This window comes from Macaca mulatta, chromosome 16 (assembly GCF_049350105.2).
Source record: "Macaca mulatta isolate MMU2019108-1 chromosome 16, T2T-MMU8v2.0, whole genome shotgun sequence".
Taxonomy (NCBI): domain Eukaryota; kingdom Metazoa; phylum Chordata; class Mammalia; order Primates; family Cercopithecidae; genus Macaca; species Macaca mulatta.
In genome coordinates, this window is record NC_133421.1 from 58,066,859 (window position 1) to 58,089,249 (window position 22,391).

The 22,391-nt window shown below is 38.2% G+C and overlaps 1 protein-coding gene across 1 annotated transcript in view; it reads left to right on the top strand.

Annotated features, from left to right (window-relative positions):
- The window catches only part of CA10 (carbonic anhydrase 10), a 535,127-nt gene that overhangs the window by 231,698 nt on the left and 281,038 nt on the right, over positions 1-22,391 (top strand). Inside the window, 1 exon segment of the mRNA NM_001266383.1 lies at positions 1,517-1,659. Coding sequence (NP_001253312.1) covers positions 1,517-1,659 — 143 coding nt within the window.

Consider the following 22,391-nt stretch of genomic DNA (forward strand, 5'->3'; position numbering starts at 1 on the left):
AGTCATTAATGACTGAAAAGCCAATTCAAACTCCTTAAACTAAAGGAAATGGTCTACCAGAGGCTTGTGGGCATGGATGAAACCAAATTAGATATTTGTCATATTTTAAAATGAGACCCATCTTATTTTGATGTTGAAGTGTTTGTCTAGGCCAAGGAACTTATTTTTAGTTCTCCTCCCATGTCTGTTACAGTTGCCTATAACAAATAAGAGAGTCACAGAATTTGAGTATCTTTGGCAAGTGTCTGCCAAACTCCTCTTTTGCCTTAGTTTTCTCCATCTATGCTATAGGCAAGAATGATGGCTACTGTAAGTTAAAGGCTTTATTCAATTTGAGTTTAATTAAACTTGAGTTTCTGAGAGGACAGATTCATTTAAGAAAGCTAATGTGATTGTTAGGCTCATCTTCTCCAGGAGTCACTCCCTGCCTCCCCTCTACCATGGCAGGGTTGGCTTCCCCTCATCCAGAGTCTCGTAACATACTCAGCCTTACACTAGTGAACCTCCCCAGTGTGTTCGTTATTCTAGTGCTTACCTGCCTTCCTCGAGATTCAGCCTAACCCAGGGTGTGATGCAAAATAGGAATTCACTGCGTGTACTATGGGTGAATGAATGAATGGTCATATAATCTCAGGGGAATTTGAAGGACACATGGATCCAGAGACTCAATGGAAGTACTGAGAGGGGCAGGGAAAGGCTGAAAGTATAGTTTTGATCTTCACTGATATAAAATTAGTAGGCTGGCTTCCCACCCTTGCCCTGAAAACTTTCTTAAATAGAAATAGAACTGGAGACTGCTACAGAAATGTATTCTAATAGATGTTTTAATGTGACACTGAAAATGAGTGGATGGTTTCCTTTGGGTATTTGTGCTTAGCTCTCGATGTCATTTTTCTAGCTATCAAATGAACACCAATTTTTTATCTACAGGTACATTAGGTTGATGACACAGTGTTGAACTAAACAAAGATGAAGTCAAGTTGCTAAGCTCTTGTCTGACACTGATTAGAGAGCTCATATAAGAAGTCACTCCCTCAGTTTAGTCTTGACAGTCCAAAGAAAAACTGTGTATACTGAATGACGCTTTCCTTGAAAAACTTCTAAATAGGATAAGGTTGATTTTCACATCATTCTTGCCAGATAGGAAAAGCAGAGCATCAACTCAAGGGAATTGCTGAATATTTGTACTACCTCAGGCATATCGCAAAGATGATATGACCTGAACAACGATGTTAGCATTAAAGTGGTAATGATGGCTGCACTCAACACAGAAACTACAGGATGAGTAGGCCTCAAACAAGAAAATCTGATGACAAGAGATCATGAAGGTAGGACTTAGAGAAGTGGACCAAGATTCAGGCCAGGAAAATACCGTAGCAACCCCCAAGTATCTCCATGGGTGGGAAGATTTGGTGGTTCTTTTCCATTTTACCACTTTTGTACATAGCTCTGTTTGTTTATGTTGTTTCCCCAACCTGCTACTCAGCCTAATTCTACAATTTCTTTTTGTTTCTAGTTCCTTCTTTCTGGGGATTGGTGAACTCAGCTTGGAATCTTTGCTCTGTGGGGAAACGGCAGTCGCCAGTCAACATAGAGACCAGTCACATGATCTTCGACCCCTTTCTGACACCCCTTCGCATCAACACGGGGGGCAGGAAGGTAAGCCACCATATTGCTTCCATGGTTAACCTGAAGATGGGGCCATCTTGATTCTGAAGGCTGAGCCTCAAGGCTTCAGTCTCTGTGATGAGTTTGTCCTCCCACCTAGGAATACCACAGACTTCAGACCTGCCGCCATTAGAAAAATGTCTACATTGTGCTTTTTCACCCTAGTCACACTTTTGTGCTTCTAATTACCCTGTACCTCCTGGAGGTTGCCTGAAGTCTTATCAGACAACGTTGGTACCCCCATAAAGGACAGAAAGATAGTGGCCACCCCTGCCTATCATGCTGGGAAAATCTTTCCTCTAAGAAACTGCTTTACTAGGCCTTCTTTTAACCTCAGTGAAGTGGGAAAACCAATTAACAAAAATAAAATCAGACGTTTATCATCTTGGGAGGAAAAAAACAAAAATCACCTTAGATGATTTATATAAAAATCAATAATCTTCCTAGGGGCATCTTGCTTGCTAAGAATCCTAGCTCCTGCACAGAAATGCTGAGCTGGGCTTTGTGATTCTCACACCTGAATCCCTCCCTCGCTCTCCTCCCCCCATAACGAGCTCCTCCTTAATTTGTGGAAGAGCACAGTTAGTTGCCCATTGGGTCTTCTCATCACTGGAATCAGCATTTCTCTTGCTGGTTCATGTCTACTTGGCTATCTTTTACTGTTGAGTATGTGTTAAGGGTAGAAAAGAAATGCAGATGCAGAAAGTTGTGTTCAAAGGTAATTTAGCTGTTAACTCAAGAGAAATGGAAAATAATTTGTGTGCAAAAAATTGAGGTTAAAATTATTGACAGCTTTTGTTAATACCAGCAGCTGATACTTTAGGGTTTGGACTCATTGGGCTCTGTTCTGTCTTCCTTTGCACAGTCTGTTCAGTATAAATTCCATGAAGTTTGTATGTTAATTTTTCCCCTTCTGATATATTGAAATATATTTTCTTGTACCATGTAACTGTCACAGACACACACACCCCTAATGACTCATCCAAAAGCTGTAAGTGACTTTGACTCAGGTCACAAGTCAGGTTTTAAAAGACATTGCATGTGTCCCACACCATTTAGTTATGCAGTATTTGTGTACTGTTTTAAATATGAATTGAGAAGCACTTTTGTGGAAAGGTCATATATAGGTCATTTGGTTTATTGCTCCTATTCCATATAAAACTATGTTATCCTAATTATTGTTCCATTTACAGTTTTATTTTTATAAATCCTGCAAGGAACTTGTCATGGCTTCTAAGTATATTTCTCTTTTAAAAGGTGAATTATTTATTTAAAGTCATGAACACGTGTGAGTTCACTGGTCAGTATTTAAGAAGGGAACATTGCAGTTATGAATAAATATTCAGTCATCCTTCCTTTCTTGGAGAGGGTGATGTAGGAGATAATTGCATTCTAGGCAATAGAAAAAGCAGGGAGGAAAAAGCCTGAGACTCAGAATGGGGTTTGGTGCCTGAGTTCCAGAATTCACCTGAAAGGTAGCCAGCAAGGCTGAACCCAGATAGCGAAGAGGGGCTTGCAAGATGGTAGGCTGGAGAGGACAGTAGAAGGCAGGTCCCGAGGCAGTGTTCAGGAGCTGAATCCTTTGCCTGAGAGTTATGGCAAGCATTTGAAGGGTTTTTAGATAAAGTATAGATTGGAATTGAGATGGAAAATGTGTCAAACTAACACAAACAATGGATATATAATTTTTACTTTCCATCAGAATGTCTTAAAGGAAAAATGTTGATGTGAAAGAAACAAAAAAAAAAAGTCAACACAGCTTCTCCCTAAAATGTATTGGGAAAGAAGAGATTGGGAGATAGTCTAGTGGTAAAAATCACTCACATGTTATGATTTGGGGTTTTTTTAAAACAGATGATTTTGTATCTTTCCAATTCAGTAAAGTATACCTGATCTAAACCAATTTTCAAATGCATTGGAGTTTGGAATCTTAGCAACATTTACTTTTCACGATGTAAATATTTATATCTGGCACAATTTTTGTTGTCAGTGGTTTGAAGAGCTGAGAACTGTCTAGATGGTTCCTTTTGCATTTGTGAAAGGTAGAAAATAAAATATAGTTGGTCGTGATAAACTAATTGGTAATGAAATGCCTTAATTTGATAGAAAATAAGTAAATCATGTTTGCATCACGTTTTTGAAGGTGATGTTTAATGAGTTGGAAACTTGTTTTGAAAGTGAGAATTCAAATCGCTGTTCTGAATTTTGTTTTCCCTTAAAGAAATACCCAACTTAATCGATCTGAAAATCACCCTGTAAGACTGGGAAGTTTTGTAGAATTTGGGCAAGATGTCACATTTCAAAGTCTGAGCCCAGCTGGGTGTCAGTAGGTGAAATGCAGCCCAGTAACTATGTGTTTTGTGTTGCATTTTTATCCACAAGCATTATTCTTTCGGGTGTTCAAGTGTATCTTATGCACAAAACTGTGATGCAGCTCTCTGGAAGCCCCTGACTTGTGTTACTATGTTTATTTTAATGTATTTGACCTGACATTGGGCTCAAATGAAGGAAAAAGGGCTTTTCTTACCATAGTTTAAGGCTAAAATTCAACCTCAGTACAAGAATAACAAGGAATAATAGTTATTCCTTATTCTGCAGTAACTTTCTCATTCTATACACTGTGTCTTGAATGTAATAGAAAATATTCATTTTTACTTAAAAATGAGACTTATTTCACCTTTTAGCCTCATGTGACAGGTTGCAGTCAAAATGTAGTTCAAACTGTGTTTCATGCAAAAAGTTATTTAAAATATTGTATATAATTACCTTCAGGCTATGTACATAAGACGTAATGTATATGAAGCATACATGAATTTTTTTGTTTCGACTTGGGTTCCATCCCCAATAAATCTCATTATATATATATGAAAATAGCCAAAATTAATAAAATTTGAAACACTTATGATCCCAAACACTTTGCATAATGGATATTAAATTTGTAATTGTATTTTTACAAATGGCACGCCCTTAAGGCTGGGTTGTATGTAAATATAAGACACCTACCTTGGAACCAATCCCCAGCCTTTAACGCCATTAAATTTAATGCCCAATTGCTACATTGTTTGGAGCTAATTAATCCATTGTAGTTAAAGCTACTAAATTAACTCAAGAATCAAAAAGGAGGATGGGGAGGTAATTCTTTGTAGTTTCAGGTTGTTTAAAGTCTCCGTATATGAAGAAGTTTGATTATGATATAAATGATGTTTTACACTGTGTTAAGCCTCACTGACTGTTTTAAAGATCGAGACCCTTGTTAGCCACTGAACTTGTAAAATTTCACAAAAGTTTCACCTTTCATGTCTTTTTGCTCAGACCAAAGTGAGTGTAAGCAGTGTGTTTGTGTTTTAATTTTAGTGTACTAGTCACATAAGTGAGAATCTTGGTAATTTGAAAATGAAATACAGGATGGGAAGGTTACCACAGAGTAAAATACGGATAACTTCAATGAATTATTTTGGAATATAGATATTTGCTTTGAGCATTTGATATAGGTGGGAATTGAAAGGTTGTGAGTTTAGCTTTCAGGAAGGAAATATGGCACATAGAAACCTATCTGCTGATCTAAAATACCTAAAAGGAGAAAAAACATATTAAAACTGAGACTAAAATCCTCTTGCCGATTCTACCATTTTAACCAAAAATTAGTCCTGCCAACTTTTCTCATCTGTTAACTCATTTAATAGAATAGACACCTCAGTAGTTAATGACATGACAGTTCCTTAAATATAAAAGGTAGGATCTATCATATGTTAAGTATAAAAGGTAAGATCTAAACATACTTATCATATGTTAAGTATAAAAGGTAGGATCATATGTTAAGTTTAAAAGGTAGGATCTGAATATAAAAGGTAGTTAATGACATGACAATTCCTTATATGTTAAGTATAGAAGGTAGGATCTAAAAAGGAGACTGGGATGAAGGATAGTACTGTTTTATTTTTTCTTTTCTAAAGTTTCTAGATTTGCTTAAACAGACTTGCATTAATTTGGTAATCTGAAAAATACTTATGTTCTAACCTCTCTTTCCATTTCATTTCAAAATATATTTGGAGTTATTAAATGTGGTAGATAGAATAATGTCTCCTCCCAAAAATGTCCACATCTTAATCCACAGGACTTCTAAGTGTGTCACTTTACATTGCAGAAGGTATCCTGAAGATATGATTAAATAGAGGATTTTAAAACTGGAAGGTTACCCTGGACTATCCAGGTAAACCCCTTGTAATCACAGAGTCCTTAAAAGGAAAAGACAGAGGCAAGAGAGTCCGAATCAGAGAACAGAGACGTGAGGATGGAAGCAAAGGTCGGAGTGACGCAGGGCCACAAGCCAAGGAGGCCTCTAGAAACTGCAAAGCGCAAAGAAACAGATTCTACCTTAGAACTTCCAGAAGGAATACAGCCCTACTGACACCTTAATTTTAGCCCAGCAAAACTGATTTCAGATTTCTAACTCCCCAAATATAAGATAATAAATTTGAGTTAACTTGAGACACTAATTATGGGGTAATTTTTTGCAGTGCCAAAAAAAAAAAAAAAAACTAAAATAATAGATGTGAACATAAAAATTGTACTGGTTTACTAACCACAAATCAACAAATTATTTTTAAAACTTTTTGGCATTTTTGTAAAATTATAGTCAGAAACAGCCTTTTTCCTATACAACGGGGAAACAATTAAAATGAATTTAATCACAGATTCACAGCAGCTTAGATTTGTGACAGCACCTTTGGAAGCCAACTCCTGACACTTCCAGTCCAGTGCTGGAGTCTAAGTTCCTCTCCACCCTCAGTATCATCTAGTTGTTTCTAGGAGTTCTAAACTACCGGTAGTTCTTCATTTGGGTCCTGTGTTTGGTCTCTGCTGCAGAATATTTGACAGCCATTTTTTTCTTTTACTGTTTTAAAGTGGATGGTTCAGTGACATTGAGTACATTCAGGCTATTGTGCAGTCATCACAACTATGCATTTTTGTCACTTTTTTGTCATCCCAACTTGAAACTCTGTATCCAGTAAACAAGAACTCCCCATTTTCCATCCCCCTAGCCCCTGGTAACCTCTGTCCTACGTTCTGTTTCTATGAATTTGCCAGCTCTAAGTACCTCATAGACGTAGAATTACATAATATTTATCTTTTTAATGTCTGGCTTATTTCACTGGGCATAATGTTTTCAAGGTCCATCCATGTTGGTGCAGGTATCGAATTTAATTCAATTTTAAGGCTCAATAATACTCCATTGTATGTATATACCACACTGTGTTTGTCTGTTCTTTCTGTCGATAGACATTTGGGTTGCATCCAGCTTTTGATTTTTGTGAATAATGCTGCAATGAAAATTGGTATACAATGAACTTTTTGAGTCCCCTGCTTCCAGTTTTTCTGGGTGTATAGCAAGGAGTGGACTTACTGGGGCATATCTATGTTTAACTTTTTGAGGATTGTCACACTTTTTTCCACAGTAGCTATACGATTTTACATTCCCATCAGCAATACACAAGTATTCCAATCTTTCCATATCCTCACAGAAACTTGGTGGGGTTTTTTTTGTTGTTGTTATTTATTTTGAAATAGCCATCCTAATGGTTGTGAAGCGATCTCTCATTGTGATTTTGATTTACATTTCCCTAATGAATTGACAGACTTTCACGGACATCCAGTACAAGTTTTTGGAATACAACCTGTTCCTGATACAGAGTATAGAAGATCTTGAAACCTCTAGGGAGGAGATAGGTGGTAGAAATAATGTGACCTTAGCCTAATGACACAGTCAGGAATATAAGAAGTCAAAAGAAGCAGGGTGCAGTGGCTTGCACCTGCAATCCCAGCTACTCAGGAGGCTAAAGCGAGAGGATTACTTGAAGCCAGGAGTTCAAGACCAGGCTGAGCAACATAATAAGACCCCGTCTTTAAAAAGAGAGACAGAGAAAGAGAGAGAAGCAAACAAGAGAAGAAACTGACCATCAGCAGACTGTGGACCTACATAGGTTATCTCAAAGAAGCAACCTTTCTCCCATATGTTCAGGTTTCTTGTTTGAAATTTTGCCCAGTAGAGGCTAAAACTACTGTTGTCACCAACTTCCTTTTGATTTCTAGATACCTGGGGCTTATATCAGGGAGAGTCTCAGCAGGAGACATGGAACATGGTGAGTCATAAGGATCCCTCATAGAGGGATCATTTGTAACCACCCCAGGTCTGGAAGGGGTGAGGAGAGGGAGTGAGGACCAGAACCTGGAGACCAAATGAACCAACCATGGAGAGGAACACCTGACCTTCAGGGAGGGAAGCAACCAGCTCAGGGCAACCCCTAAGAATGGAGCTGGGGAACAAGGCCCTGACTGTACTCCTTTCCTCCCCTCTTATGGAAAGAAGGCAGAAGCCAAAGGAGCTTACTGAATCAGTCCATGCAAGCCAGCCTCCAAGCCCCTAAGCAAGGTAAAGATGGATCCAAATGGACAATCGGAAGACATCCAACTCAAAGCTATAGGTGTATCTACATTGAAGTTTCCATATTTCCCATGAAATAAATATAAGCTAATAAAACTCATACTTGCTTATAAATCAGGTATAAATGCTTCAGCCTGGCATTCACAGCCCTTGTAATACAGCACCAATTCTCCTTTCCAGAGACATTTACATTATACTTTGTACACACCTTTTATTCCCAGCGAGAGTGTAAACTTTAAAAAACAAACAAAAAACCTGAATGCATCTCACCTTTTCCTGGGATCTGTGCTTTGGCCACAATATACCCTTCACCCCACTTGCCTAAGAAGCCTCAACCCCTGCTTTTAACCTCTGTGGCTCCAATACTATCTCTTTCATTAAATTCCTCTTGATCTCTTTAGCTAACTGTGAAATCTCTCTTTATTTGGCTTCTTAAGCACCTTACTTATATTTATTTTAGGATCTGAACCTTGCCTGTAATATTAATATTGCTTTCCTTGTAAGGAATAGTAAGACAAATATACTATAGATATTAGCCCTTAGATTAAGAGCTCCTTATGATAAATATGCTTTTGTATTTTCATTTTGTATCCTTGGGGTCATCCATGACAGTGCTGGCTGATTTGAATTGAACGAAGAGTACCCTTGCTTACCAAAAAATGTGTTTAGGTGGAATTCACCAAAAGTTGCTATGATACAAGTTGGAGGAATGTGAGAAGGCCCATGATGAAAAATAACTTTGCTATCCAAAGAATCTGTTACTAAAACTAATTTTCAGTTATGTTTTTATGACCATTAAAATAAGTTGAAATAATAAGAAATGTGAATTGGCTCGGTATTTAAAATCTTATCACTTCTCTATTTTAAAATTTTCCTGTGAACCTGATTGCAAAATTTAGTTGACTTTATTTAATCATTGCTATTCATAGCATGTCCACATTGCTATGTTCTGAAACCTTTTATGTTTGAGGCTTCAATGTTCCTTCAAAAAATTTATGATATATTTGGGAGAAAATATAGATACCCAGAAGTTAAATGGCAGTAACTGATTTAAATAACTATTTGAGATAATAATGGAATCAATGTTAAGAAATGATTAATTAGCAAATCAATCATCTTGGCATTAATGTTTTAATGAGAGTAAGAAGTTGGGTTGGTCACACAAGACTTTATGGAAGTGGTAGGATATGAGCTAGCATGAAAAGGGAGGTAGAAGGAAATGTAACTTACAGGAGGATCTTAAATGTCAGATGATCTTACTCCATATGCAGAAGGTGGAAAGAAAGGAAAAAGGTAGATTGATTTTGTCATCTAAATGTGTTGCCATGGTGCTGATTTTTATTGGATAACTATGTTAAATTTTCCTGGATAAGTACCTTACCCATTTAGAACTCACTAGCTGTCTTTAAGCACCAAAGGTCTTTTTACACTGAAACTCTGATATGAAAATGGTATATATAATTGTATGTATATTTGTGGGATAGAGCAGATCTTTAAGAGCTGCTGAAAAAGTGGATGCAATTCTTACTCATCTGTATTTTGTGGATAGACAAATTCCTTTATTGGCATATCAATTATATCCTTTCCAGGAGAAAGTGATGGGGGTCTGTTTATTTAAATTTAATTCTAACCAAAGGCTTAGCGATGTGGAAAGGACAGTAACTCTAGGAAAAAAGTAGGTATCTTATCTTAGAAACAATGGTAGCAGGGTAAAAAAAAAAAAAAAAAAATCTAGGCTAGGCTTTGTCCGACATGGATATGAAAACTTCAAAAGGCAGATTTTTTAAATATCATGATTAAAATTGATGTGATCTCATTGCCTCATGGACGATGGCTCTAGTGGATTGGGAAGCTCTTAAAAATAAGATCATGGTAATATAATTACAAATGATAGTACCAAAAAAGGAACTGGTAGGGGCTAAAGATATCGATGTGGCTGCATGGGGAATTTTATGAGAAATAATATTGTTAAATGGCATGTAAGAGATGTAGGAGAAAGGGCTTACAGCCAAGGAAGACCAGAAGATAAATCATTTGTAAATGGTTTCACAGAGAATAAAGCCCAGGACAAGTTGAAGTTTCCAGAAAATGAGGAGAACTTTAAAAAGTTGTGGTTAGGGGAAAGTAGGATAAGTAAGACAATGTATACCTCCATTTGGGAGAGAATACATGGCCATGGATGACCAGATGTGAGAACTGAGTTTGAATTTTAGATTGCCACTGTCTAGTCAGCACTATCATAGATAAATGTGAGAAGGTACTGGCTGGTTCAAAATGAACCAAGCTTATCTCTGATTACTAAACAAAGGGTTTATTTGGCTTACTTCTCTAAGCTTCAGTTTCCTCATTTGTAAAAGGAACATTCATCATTCTACCTCCCTCTCAGGGTGGTGGTGGAGAGAATTATATGAAAAAATGCACTTATTAGGCAGGTTATAATGCAAGTTATCAAGCCAGTGACTGGCAGAGAAGAACATGTTGTTAGCTACCATCACAGGTATTTTTGTTGTCAGCAAGAAAACATAACTCCCAGTTGAATTTGTCAAACTAATGTTTGCATTAGAATTCATAGCATATGTAGCAAGAAGTGAAGTGATTTCAACTCTTTGGAAGACAGAAGAATTCAGAGCCACCTCGCTAGTACCCCAAACCCAAAAGGCATAAAGATAAAACTTTCCTCCCAAATATATATTTACATAAAATGTCACAGATTCAGGCTGGGCAACATATTCTATAAGAACATTACATATGAAAAAGTAGAGGAAGTTAATGGATAATCTGCTCAGTTGAGCAAATAGCACAGGGACAATACCAAGAGATGAATTCAGCCTAATTACACAGTACATGAGGTTCTACATCCATGAAAACTGAGACCATTGTCATGCAATACCCTTCACCGAGAAGACAGTATCTGGAATGTTAGCATCAGTTCCCCTAGTGCCGACAGTCAGATTAACTAATAGAAAAGACATTGACACAGTAAAGTACAGAAGAAGAGGAAGAAAGTAATGAAAAATGAAAACATTTTATATTTAGTTTTCTCTTTCTATGCAACTATTGGAAAAGAAAATATTTTAAGAAGTCATTACAGCTGACTTTTAAATGTACCTTTTCTGTGCAGGCTCAGACATAGAACTAGTTCTGCTGTTTGGAAGTAGCTTTGGCCAGACTTCAATTCAGAATAGGAATTCGAGCTATGTGAAAATTGAATGACCTTCTGTTTCATTGAGACCCGTGGCACAAAAAGAGTTCTGATGGGCACTGAGGGGTACTTGAAATTGTAGAACACAATGAAGCATCAGATAAGAGCTTTTGACTTGACCTGTGAGTCCCCTTCCAACTTTGATGTACTTTGATTCTGTATGAGCAGTGGTTCGATGGGATGTGTGGAATATATTTGCTTGCAGCCACCCTGGAATGAGGATTTAACTAGGATGTAAATCCTCCTAAAGGAAAGCACCCTATAAAGCACTAGCATTGGAAGAAACTTGCATTGCTTCTCAACCACTATCAAAATTATTCCTGAAAGTTTTGGATACAGGCTCTCTCCTTTGGTATATTGTACTCTGAGTAGCTGGAATGAAGGATTCAGAGCAAAATGAATGTTATAAAAGAGGACTTTGATTACAGATTTTAAAAATGAGACCAAGGTAATTGTGTTTGTACTCAGAGCAGAGCTTTTTGCAGAGAGTGAAAGATTTCAGTGTGTAGCAGTGAAAAGTGATGAAAGATAAGCAAAATGTGAAAGACTAAGATGCTGTATTTTAAGTTGGGAAATGGATTCAGTGCAGAGTCATTCTGTTGTGGATATCAGGTTCTCATGCACCATTGCTGAGCTTAGATCTTGGCTGAGGATTGCCGCTCACTGTCTTGGCGGTTCCTTGTAATGTTTACCTCTTGACATCATCCAGAAAATCAATGCAGAGTCATTAAGCAAATCTCCCAAGGAAACACCTGCTTGTTGGCTTTAGTATTTCATAAGTCTCTCTAATTCTCTCTCATTCTTTACTCCTCTGGTGAGTATTAGAAAGGACTTTGCTCTTCTTTCCTGCATCATGTTCCTTTATTTCTCTATACTTCTTCTCAAATTTTTTTCCATTTTTCATCTCTTTTACTCTCTTAGCCTTTTCTTTTCTCTCCAGTCTTTATCTCCAACCTCCTCTCTCCCTTTCATCATTTCCCTGTCTCTTTCCCTGTCCTTTCATTTCCTCCCTCTTTTCTCCTGGTTCTGTGTACATATGACAAAGGAACCTGTGCCTTCTCTTTTCTGTATGAGTGAAATTGGTTCTCCATTTTCATAGAACACTTTAAACACAGAGAGATTGACAGTTGTACAGTTTTAGTGACAGTACTTAAATGAGAGAAAATTCAAGTTATCCCAGAACTGAGTATAATTTTTATTAAAAATTATGGAAGGACCAACTTCAGATGTTTAATTAATTTATAGGCAGATGAACTCCTAAAAGAGAGAATGTTCTTCAGGAATCTCATGAGTTCAATATCCATCACTTCATACCACTTTAGTTTTCTGGTTACATAATCCCACAGATAAAACTAACAGGCATTTGGCTGGGAGCGGTGGCTCACGCCTGTAATCCCAGCACTTTAGGAGGCCAAGGCAGGCAGATCATGAGGTCAGGAGTTCACGACCAGCCTGGCCAATATGGTGAAACCCCGTCTCTACTAAAAAAAAAAAAAAATAGCCAGGGATGGTGGTGCACACCTGTAGTCCCAGCTACTTAGGAAGCTGAGGCAGGAGAATCGCTTGAACCAGGGAGGCGGAGGTTGCAGTGAGCATAGATCATGCCACTGCATTCCAGCCTGGGTGACAAAGTGAGACTCCATCTCAAAAACAAACAAACAAACAAAACAACTAACAGGCATTTTACAAAACAACCAGCCTCTTAAACATAGGCAACAAAATGTGTTATTCACATAATACTGCTTAGAGCCCAGCTCTCTTACCATCCATCTAAACATGGAAGAGAAAAGAAAAAAAATGACCTAATTTTTACAGACTTCTTTCCAGCTAACTTCACCTGTGTAGCAGCCTAAGACAAATGGTTTTTCATTAGTTAAAAAGATGAGACTTGTAGATCTCCTGGACAGTGGCAGAAACAGCCACACACACCCAAGATAAGCTTTTGATGTTGATCTTAAAAAGCTGGTATCAGTTGTATGTTCTCTCCAAGAAGGCTCTAAAATTGGTTGATCTACTCCTTGTAAGCCTGACCATTTGAATAAACTCACAAAGTTGTTCTATGTAAACCTCAGACACTTTGAATCCTATTAAAGGAATATTATTGCCTATAAACTGGGTATCTTTGGTTGCAAAATAAAAATAAATAATAATGTATCCACTACCTCAGAAAAGAAATATAGTAGATTCTGTTTGAAAGGCTTAAGAAAATGCTCATTTTCTTCTAAGCTTGGTTTCTGAAACAACTAAATTAAAACTGAAAAACTGGAATAAATAATGCAATTTGAGTGGTCTATGCAGCGTAAACAGTTGAACATCTGAGCAGCTCTCAGACTTAATTTTTCTGATGAAGATTTAATATCATATGGATACGACTTTATTAATGTTGCATGAAAGATTAAGAATAGCTAAAATGATCAATCTCTTTCCAGTATCTCATATTTTTAATGTTTTAAAAAGTTAGATGTTTTAGTTCCTTACTCTGTAGTATGCTAGGGCAAAGATCCAAACTGCAAATAATGTTAAAATAAGCCATTCAGCTTAATATCTGTTTTTCTCGTAGAGCAAACCCAGTGTCTATTCATTAAGGCAAGAGTTTTATTTTGTTAATGTTATCTTTGCCCACCTAATGTTCTGAACAGATTAGTGTTCTGTTTCTAGTCAGATCTTCATCAGATGTGACACTTGATATGATGTTAGTCCATCCTGGCCCTTAGCTCTGAAACATGCATGCTCTAACCCACATGAAACATTTACATACAATATAAGATGAAGGTACATGATTTCATTTTTACCAATAGGTGAAAATGTATATACCCACACAGTTTGGTATGTTACATCTAATAGAAACCTATCAAACTAGCAGCATCTCACCTGCCTAAAAATATTTTCTGCCACCTTCATATCAAGAATATTTTTCACATCTCATCTAAGGAGCAGAGATTTTTCTCAATTTGCATTTTCCTCTGAAATATTCAGAAACTTTTTTTTTTTAAGTTAAGGAAAAGCCACTCTTGCTTCCCTTTAAGCCAAGTAGCTATTTTCACTATTCTCAGTATAAGCAAAATGCATTACTTGCACTATGATGAAGAAAATGAATACACATTATGCTTAGTACATTGCTGTTTAATGCATCGTTGCTAGGTAGGTTTGAATACAGAAATCAATTCAGAGTTTGTTGACTCTCACATCATTTATTCTGAGCTTGTCAAATTCAAATAGAATAAGATTTTCACAAAATTATCTGTTCAAAATAAGGGTTGTGTCACCCTTCCAGAGTCTGATGCTCTCTAAGCATAGGTTTAGAGCTTGAGATGAGGATTCTTAAGCAAATAATTTTCTGAAGAAGATTCTCAGGTGAAAGCTGCAAGGGAATGGGGGAAGTAGGCCTGGGGAGAAGTTCAGCAAAGATAATAGTTTAACTGGAATCCAACCATAGCCTGATCCCATGGTAATATAGTTTGGACATTGTACCCTCCAAATCTCATGATGAATTGTTATCCCCAATATTGAAAGTAGGGCCTGGCAGGAGGTAATTGGACCATGGGGGTGGATTTCTCATGAATAGTTGAGCACTATCCTCTTGGTGCTGTCCTTGTGAGTGAGTTCATATTAGATCTGGTTGTTTAAAAATGTGTGGCATCTTCCTTGCTGGCTCTTGTTTCTGCTTTTGCCATGTAACTTGCCTGCTGACACTTTTTCTGCCATGAGTAAAAACTCCCTGAGGCTTCCCAGAAGCTAAGCAGATGCCAGTGCCATGCTTGTACAGCCTACAGAACTCTAAGCCACTTATACCTCTTTTCATTATAAATTACCCAGCCTTGGCTATTTCTGTGTAACAATGCAAGAACAGCTTAACATACACGGGGACCTCCTAAGCATGAATAACACCAAAGTGCTGTGATCCTGCCATGCACTCCTAGGGCCTAGGGAGGCAGCCTTCGGTACCTTCTAAAAGGCACATCTCTTCCCTGGTACTCCCAGGCAAGGTGTCTCCTGTACAGTGGTGTCCTTAAGGAGTTGGCTTATCCTGCCTTTCAGAGCCCATCGTGTGTATCTATTCCCACCTCCACATTGGGTGCTATCAATGTGGTGACTTGAAATCTACCATGGTAGGGGTGTTAACACCACAGAAATCTGCAAATGCTACATAGAAGCCCCCCCTTTTTTTTCTGGAGAGCTGGATGATAGAGATTTATCAGCACATCACTGTTCTTCTAGGTCAGGGGCAATTCCCAGAAGAAAGGTGAGTTGATTGCAGCCAAAATTAATAGAAGCTGGGGGACATGTCCAGTGGCCTCAAAAAGTGAACCCAGGTAGATCACCAACTATTGCAGCCGGTGTTGGAAAGAAAGCCTCAGATTCATTACAAATACTCATATTCGAAAGGACTCCAGTGGCCATGGTTTGGCCTCCTGAAGAATGATTCCAACAGAACTGCCTGTGCCCTGTATTTCAGGTCCCCCAGGCCCAGTTGCCACTATCTCCTTCACAAAGGTGAGGGGCAGGGGAAGAGCACAGGCCTGATTACATGGAGCTATGACTTTTCTTAGTTTCATCTTAATTCCTCTTTTAATACATCTTTGTGTTAGTCTGTTTTCACACTGCTGATAAAGACATACCCAAGGCTGGGTAATTTGGTAATTTATAAGGGAAAAGAGGTTCAATGGACTCACAGTTCCACATGGCTGGGGAGGCCTCACAATCATGGTGGACGGTCAAAGGCGTGTCTCTCATGGCAGCAGACAAGAGAATTTGTGCAGGAAAACTCACCTTTATATCAGATCTTATGAAACTTACTCTCACAAGAACACCAAGGGAAGACCCACCCCTGTGATTCAATTACCTTCCACCAGGTCCATCCCACAACACATGGGAATTGTGGGAGGTACAATTGCAGGTGAGATTTGGGTGGGGACACAGCCAAACCATATCAATATTCTTTCTTTGCTTGCGTCCTCCAAGACCATAGTTCTTCTAGTGGCAGCTTTGCAATGATAAGGTTGGCATATAGGTATGGCTTTTGCCCAGTGCCTTGGCAGTCACAATGTTCTCATCTTCTTTACCAGTTTAAGCTTCTACCCATCCAGAGCCTGGGAAGTCCTGGGCTATTTCACAACCCAGGTGCCAATCAGCTTCTGGCCAATGACACTGTGTTTCCAGCACCATAGCATTACAACACTGTAAATGCATGCTGGAAATATGTTCAAAATCTAAACAGAGGAAATAGAGGGGAGCTTTTAGGCTTCTTCAAGCATGTGATCTTTATTCTACACATTGCCTTTTAATGATTCACAGTTTCTGAATATAAAAGTTAAGGTTGTTTTTTGGTTTTTTTTTTTTTTTTAACCAAAATCTTAATAGCAGTGAGGAAATAGGCCTATGCCAAGCAGTTTTGAGTTCATGCTGTTCAATCAATTCAACGTATTACTAGCATTTTCCTCAAGAGTGTAATATATGACAACTGCCAAGCTTTCCTTTTGCGATTACAAAAAGGACAGATACTGGAGTGAGCCATATTTCTGCACTGCAGGGATATAAAAAATGAACTGCTAAAAACGGCCCGGGAGGAATGAATAGCAATAAGACATCAATGTCATCTGTATACTGATTTGTGATGAATTTTCAAAAGGCTTAATGGTATGATGCTATGATATATAGGGGCCTCCTGAAAGTTAATAACTGTAAGTTATCCACTTGGAGGAATGTAATGGGGGAAAGCGAGTGGTCACAGATAATATATAAATAAGTAACTTTATTAATATAGTCAAACTGTTCTGTGTTGTTGGCCTCTGTGATTAGAAATCTAAAATTAAAAGAATCATGGAGACATGGGAAAGCTGAATGTTACACAGACTCCCAGGATTACACACTTGGTGAGAACTTTAATTTGACTTTTAATACATTGGAATCAATCTGTTAAAGGGAAGAATGTAAGAGTTTGTCAATCACCTTTCAGAGGTGAAGTAGTAACAGAGACTTTGAAGGGAGGCATTCAAGTGGGAGCAACAAAATCTGTTTTGATGAACAAATTGTCCTTGCCAATTACCATGAGATCTGGTATTTCCTACATGGATGGTGTAACACGGTGTAATATCCATATAGGATGGTTGAAATGTCAACAGATATGAGGCATAAGATCTGCATAAAGATGACCCCTTTCAATCTATAGTCTGGGTTCCTTTTGGCCCACTAATTTTTATGGCTGTGTCAGATAGCATCTGGTTAGCAAGGTATGTAATATACAGAAAGCAGTCAATAAATGTTTATTGAATGAAATAATAAATAGATGAATTCTAAAATGCCTCAGATCCTGGAATTACCAAATAGATGAAAAAGGGGAAAGGAACTAAGTATATTGAATACTTACTACTGCCATTTATACATACATATTTTATCTCATTTAATTCCCCAAATGACCTGAGATGGCCAGTTTTACAAACCAGAAAACTGAAATGTGCAGTTGTTAAATAATTTACCCAGAGTTACAGAGATGACAAGAAACAGAGCTGAGTTTTAATCTTAGATTGTCTGACTCCAAAACTGGTTTCCTTTCCAGAACGTTGCACTGAAACTGAAGACAGGGGAGAAATAGATTCCATCCATATCAGGGGCTTAGGAAGAAGGCAGCATGGGTCAGAAGAGTCCTGACCTTCAGCCAATTTCCTTCTCTTTGCCATGTTTTGAGAGCATAAGGGAAGGTGGGTGCTCTGATATCACCATATTTCAGCCTATTAATTGCATCTCTGCAGCCTGTTTGTTTTGGCTCTAGCACTATACATATTTTATCCTTAGGAGTGGTGTTACATGTCTGCTTTGTTTTCTGATCATTGCTCTCTTCCCTGGCAAGGTGGCGAATCACATACTGAATGTCGTTTCTGAATGGGTAATTTTTTTACACCCTTCATCAAAAAAATGGCACATAAAATACCCAAGATAGTTATCATCACTGCAGCAGTTCTGGCAGCTAGAGAGTCAGGGGAAAACACATAGTTTTAATTTCTAGGTCACGATATGTATGTTTTCTCTCTGTAAAAAATGGCAGTGGTGCTCTCTCTGTCTCCTCTGCAGTCTGTCTTCTTGGCTCTGTCTCTTACTTTGAAATGAGGACAGACCTTAGTATTTTTGCAGCTGGGATGTTCACCCCAAAAGCATGACTGTACTTTGGAAACCATAATAGGCACATTTCCAAGTTCTTCAGGGCTCAGAGTGGATCAGGAATAACTTGTAAAGTCATGAGCCTCAAAGGACTAGCCAGTGTAAATGGCCTGTCTCTGTTTCTCCTAGGCAGTCATCCTTTAAGTCATTTCATATGATGTGCATAATTTAACAGGGGCAAAGCTGACACATCCCTGCCATTCATTTCTCAGGCTGCCCTCAGTTCTCTGTGGATAATAATAATGATAATAGATGGAAATTTAAGATTTGTGCGTCTCCTAGTTCAGGGTTAAGATGGAAAGGAATTCAAGGGTGACCCTCAGTTCCCAAGTCACACCAGGAAGAGGACAATCAAAGGTTTTTGATTGCCATAGTATTTGGCTCAGCATCCCCACCAAACACTATTACTGCCAGCTTACCCCAGCCTCCCAGGGTCATCCCTTCTGCACAGTCCTGGGAGACATATGTTTCCTTGGAGGCTGGTGCTTGGGGATGTGTGGTCATTCGGACTTCTCTAACCCGACAGCATTCTACTCCACTCTTGCAAGCACTGTTGAAACATGACACAGCTACTCCCATCATGAGAGTGGTATTTCTCCAAAGAAATAAAGAAATTGTTTATTTCCCAAGCCTGAAAGGTCTGACCTTGAAGGGACTTTAGTCTTTCGAGTTTCCCAGAAGATGGCATGGCTTTCCCAAATTTCACAAAAATCTCAAACAGTTTAAAACAGGATCCCTGAAGACTTGCTAGGATGCCATTTGAGTGAACTACACCAGGTGAGACTCAGAGACTGAGTCACCAACACAAGGATGTCTCTGCTAGGCATATATGTCTTTAGACTCACCCTGCCTTCAATCCTTCAGCTGCCAAAAATTGGTGCATTTCCTCCCCCCTGCTTTTCTAGAGATTCTCACTACCAGTTCCAAAGTTTCCTTTGCTATTTCCTGAGAGTGTCCTGAAAGCTTTATGTAAATGTGTCTTAGAGGCTAGAATCAATACCGTTGTGATTCTAGAGAGATATGCAAATTCAGCTCCTACTTAACTCCCTGTGCACAGGAAAGAAATTCCTCCCACTATCCTGCCATTCAGGAGGAAGCCTTAGTTAATGGATGCCCTCCACTCTGCCCCTTAGCTTCCACCTCTTCCCCAGCTATAAAGAGTGGGTAAAGCCATTGGGTTGAGCTTTTCCTCCTGTAACTGAAGGATAGATTCTTAGCACAGACAAGTGAACTGCCTAAAGAAGGCTATGAGGTTTTTTGAATGCTATTAATGTGAATGCAGCATTATTAGAATGTACTTTGAGTTTTAGATGGATATTTTATCCTTTTGTTACCAAGGCTTTTCAAAAGATAAAATATACATTATACTGCATGGAGTATATGAAAGTTCAGTAAAATATGATAATGTTGCTTCACACGCTGTTCTCTTGGGTATGATATCAGGAAAATGTTTTCCTCTGACAGCCTCTTATAATGGATGAAAATATTCCCTTTCATTGCACACACAGTGCAAGGTTTGAGGCATATTATTGGAGTCAGGTAATCTGCCTCTGAAATACTGGTATTTGAAAAGCAAATTTAAGGCTTAGGACGTTTCAGCTTTATGATCATTGACACTGATGTTAGTAAACTCTTTCACTGGCTATGAAGAAGAGAAATGGCAGGCAAGTTTTTTCTTTTTTTTCTTTTTCATTGCCATTTGCTTTGTAGTGACTGCACCATATGGAGCACAGTAAATAAACTATGAAGGTGGCAGGATGCATGAAAACAAGGAGTACACCTGGACTCCAGGGGTCCCTAGCAAGTTACTTTACTTGTAGTAAAGTACAAGTACTTTACTGACTTGTAGACTGTAGCTAATATTTAAACACGGTGGTGAGGACTACAGTTTACTGGAATGCCCCCATTATTGTACCTAGCACACAGTGTTTCCACAATTTAATTTTAATTTTACAGTGAAATAGCTGACCCTGGAAATCATGTCAATAGAGGCTACTCATGTAATATCCTTGTGATTTGAAGTCGGTGTTATTTATTCCGTCAAGTTTACTATACTACTTAGTCCACGAAAGAGGTAATGATGCTACATATAACATGGTGAAATAGATGCTAGATTTGTGGGCTTTATAGAATGTGGTATCTGTACTTGTTAGTCTTCATGAAGTGCAGTAATTTACATAAATTACTCATGTAATCGCTCATGTAATTATAATTTGTCATATATTTAACCATGTCTAATGGTCTGTTTGCTTATCTCTGAGGCTACAAATTATTTGGCACATAGTAGGTGCCCAATTAATATGCACCAAAATTGTTGGTCAGTGCTTGATAAATGCTTATTATGTTTATTTGGACTAAGATGACCAAACTAGGTTAAGAATATCCAGAAATTTGAATGATTTCATTATCACTTCTATGATGTTCCTCAGAAAATGACAAGTAGATATTTCAGAATTCTACAGATTCCGAAGAGGTGTCTCCATCATGTCAGATGATTAGTGCCTAACTATAGACCAACCAGACTTCCATTTTGGTTTTCAAACTCCTTTTGTAGCTCATTACTATTCTGTCTCATTCTTTTACACTTCTCAATTGTCCTTTTTGTATCATTCCAACCAGAAGTCTCAACTCAGCCTTTCTTTCCTGCTTGGCAGATCAAATATACGCAGGGCCCATTGCAATACAGAACCATCCATATAACATGTCAACTTAATGGATCTGGTAATGCTATGTAGAACGAACCATTTTCTCTAACTCTTCATTTGCTTGTTCAATTTGGATATGCAAATAATATCCAAGATCATTCTCTCACTTAGTCTGCACAACCTCATGAAGTCGTCAAGGCAGGGTGTTAGTTATTGCTGCAATAATGCTCTCTAACCACCATAAAAATCTCAGTGGTATAAAATGTCAGCATGTATTTCTTGCTCATGAGTCTTCAGGTCTGCTGGGGAAGGTCTGATTCAAGCTTCAAGTCAAGATCAGATGTATACTATGGCCCAGGGTGAAGAGGCAGCTACCTAGAGCTTGCCCCCTTGACTGAGATTAAAAGCTCCTGGAGGGGCAAGTGGAACCACACAATGCCACATAATGCCTTAGGTTCAGACTTGGTCCACAGCCATCTCCACTTTTATTCGACTGGCCAAGGTGCATGATCATCTGTGTATCCCACCCACATTCTTTTCACTGCAGAGACTGGCTTTTACTTGAAAATGTAACATAGAACAGTTCAGAGTTGACAAAAGTGATAAATTGAATGTGTCCCAAATGTGTCCCCTCCCTGCAATGACAACCACCTTTAAGATTCATTTTGCTTTACAAAACTTAATTTTATGAGCAGTTTGGGGGAATTGCTATTGGTATTTTGTAAAGGACATTGTGTCATTGGGTCTTCCAGAAGGAAGCCCCAGATGAGAAATTTCTTTAACCCTAAGTGCTAGAAAAACCTCGCTTCCTTTGAACAATCGATGTGTGTGTGTGTTTTGTTTTGTTTTCCTCTCTATAAGAACGGTGTAACGATGCTGTCCATTTCCCTTTGAGTGTCGAGGCCTTCAGAGCCAAATTTTCACTTGTAATAAAGTTAGAGGAACTTTATAAGCTGGTGAATTACTCTGGATCCTGCCATTCTATCTGAATTTGTCTTTAATCTGCTTTGATTTTTGTGTTGTTTTTGTTGTTACATGTAATGTTAGACACAGTATGTTTTTCTTATCCTGTAAGCCATAACAAGTCTTTTGTGAAATGAGGCAGGGTAGAAGGAAGAACAAAACAATTAAATGAAGCTGTGCACCATCAGGAACGGCTGATTCAAAAGAGGGATATCAGCTGGTGTGTTTCCCTGCTCTTTCGTTGTTATCAATTACCATTGGTAGAAGGATATTTTGTTTATAATCAAAATTAAACTAAATCTTTGGAGATTAAGTT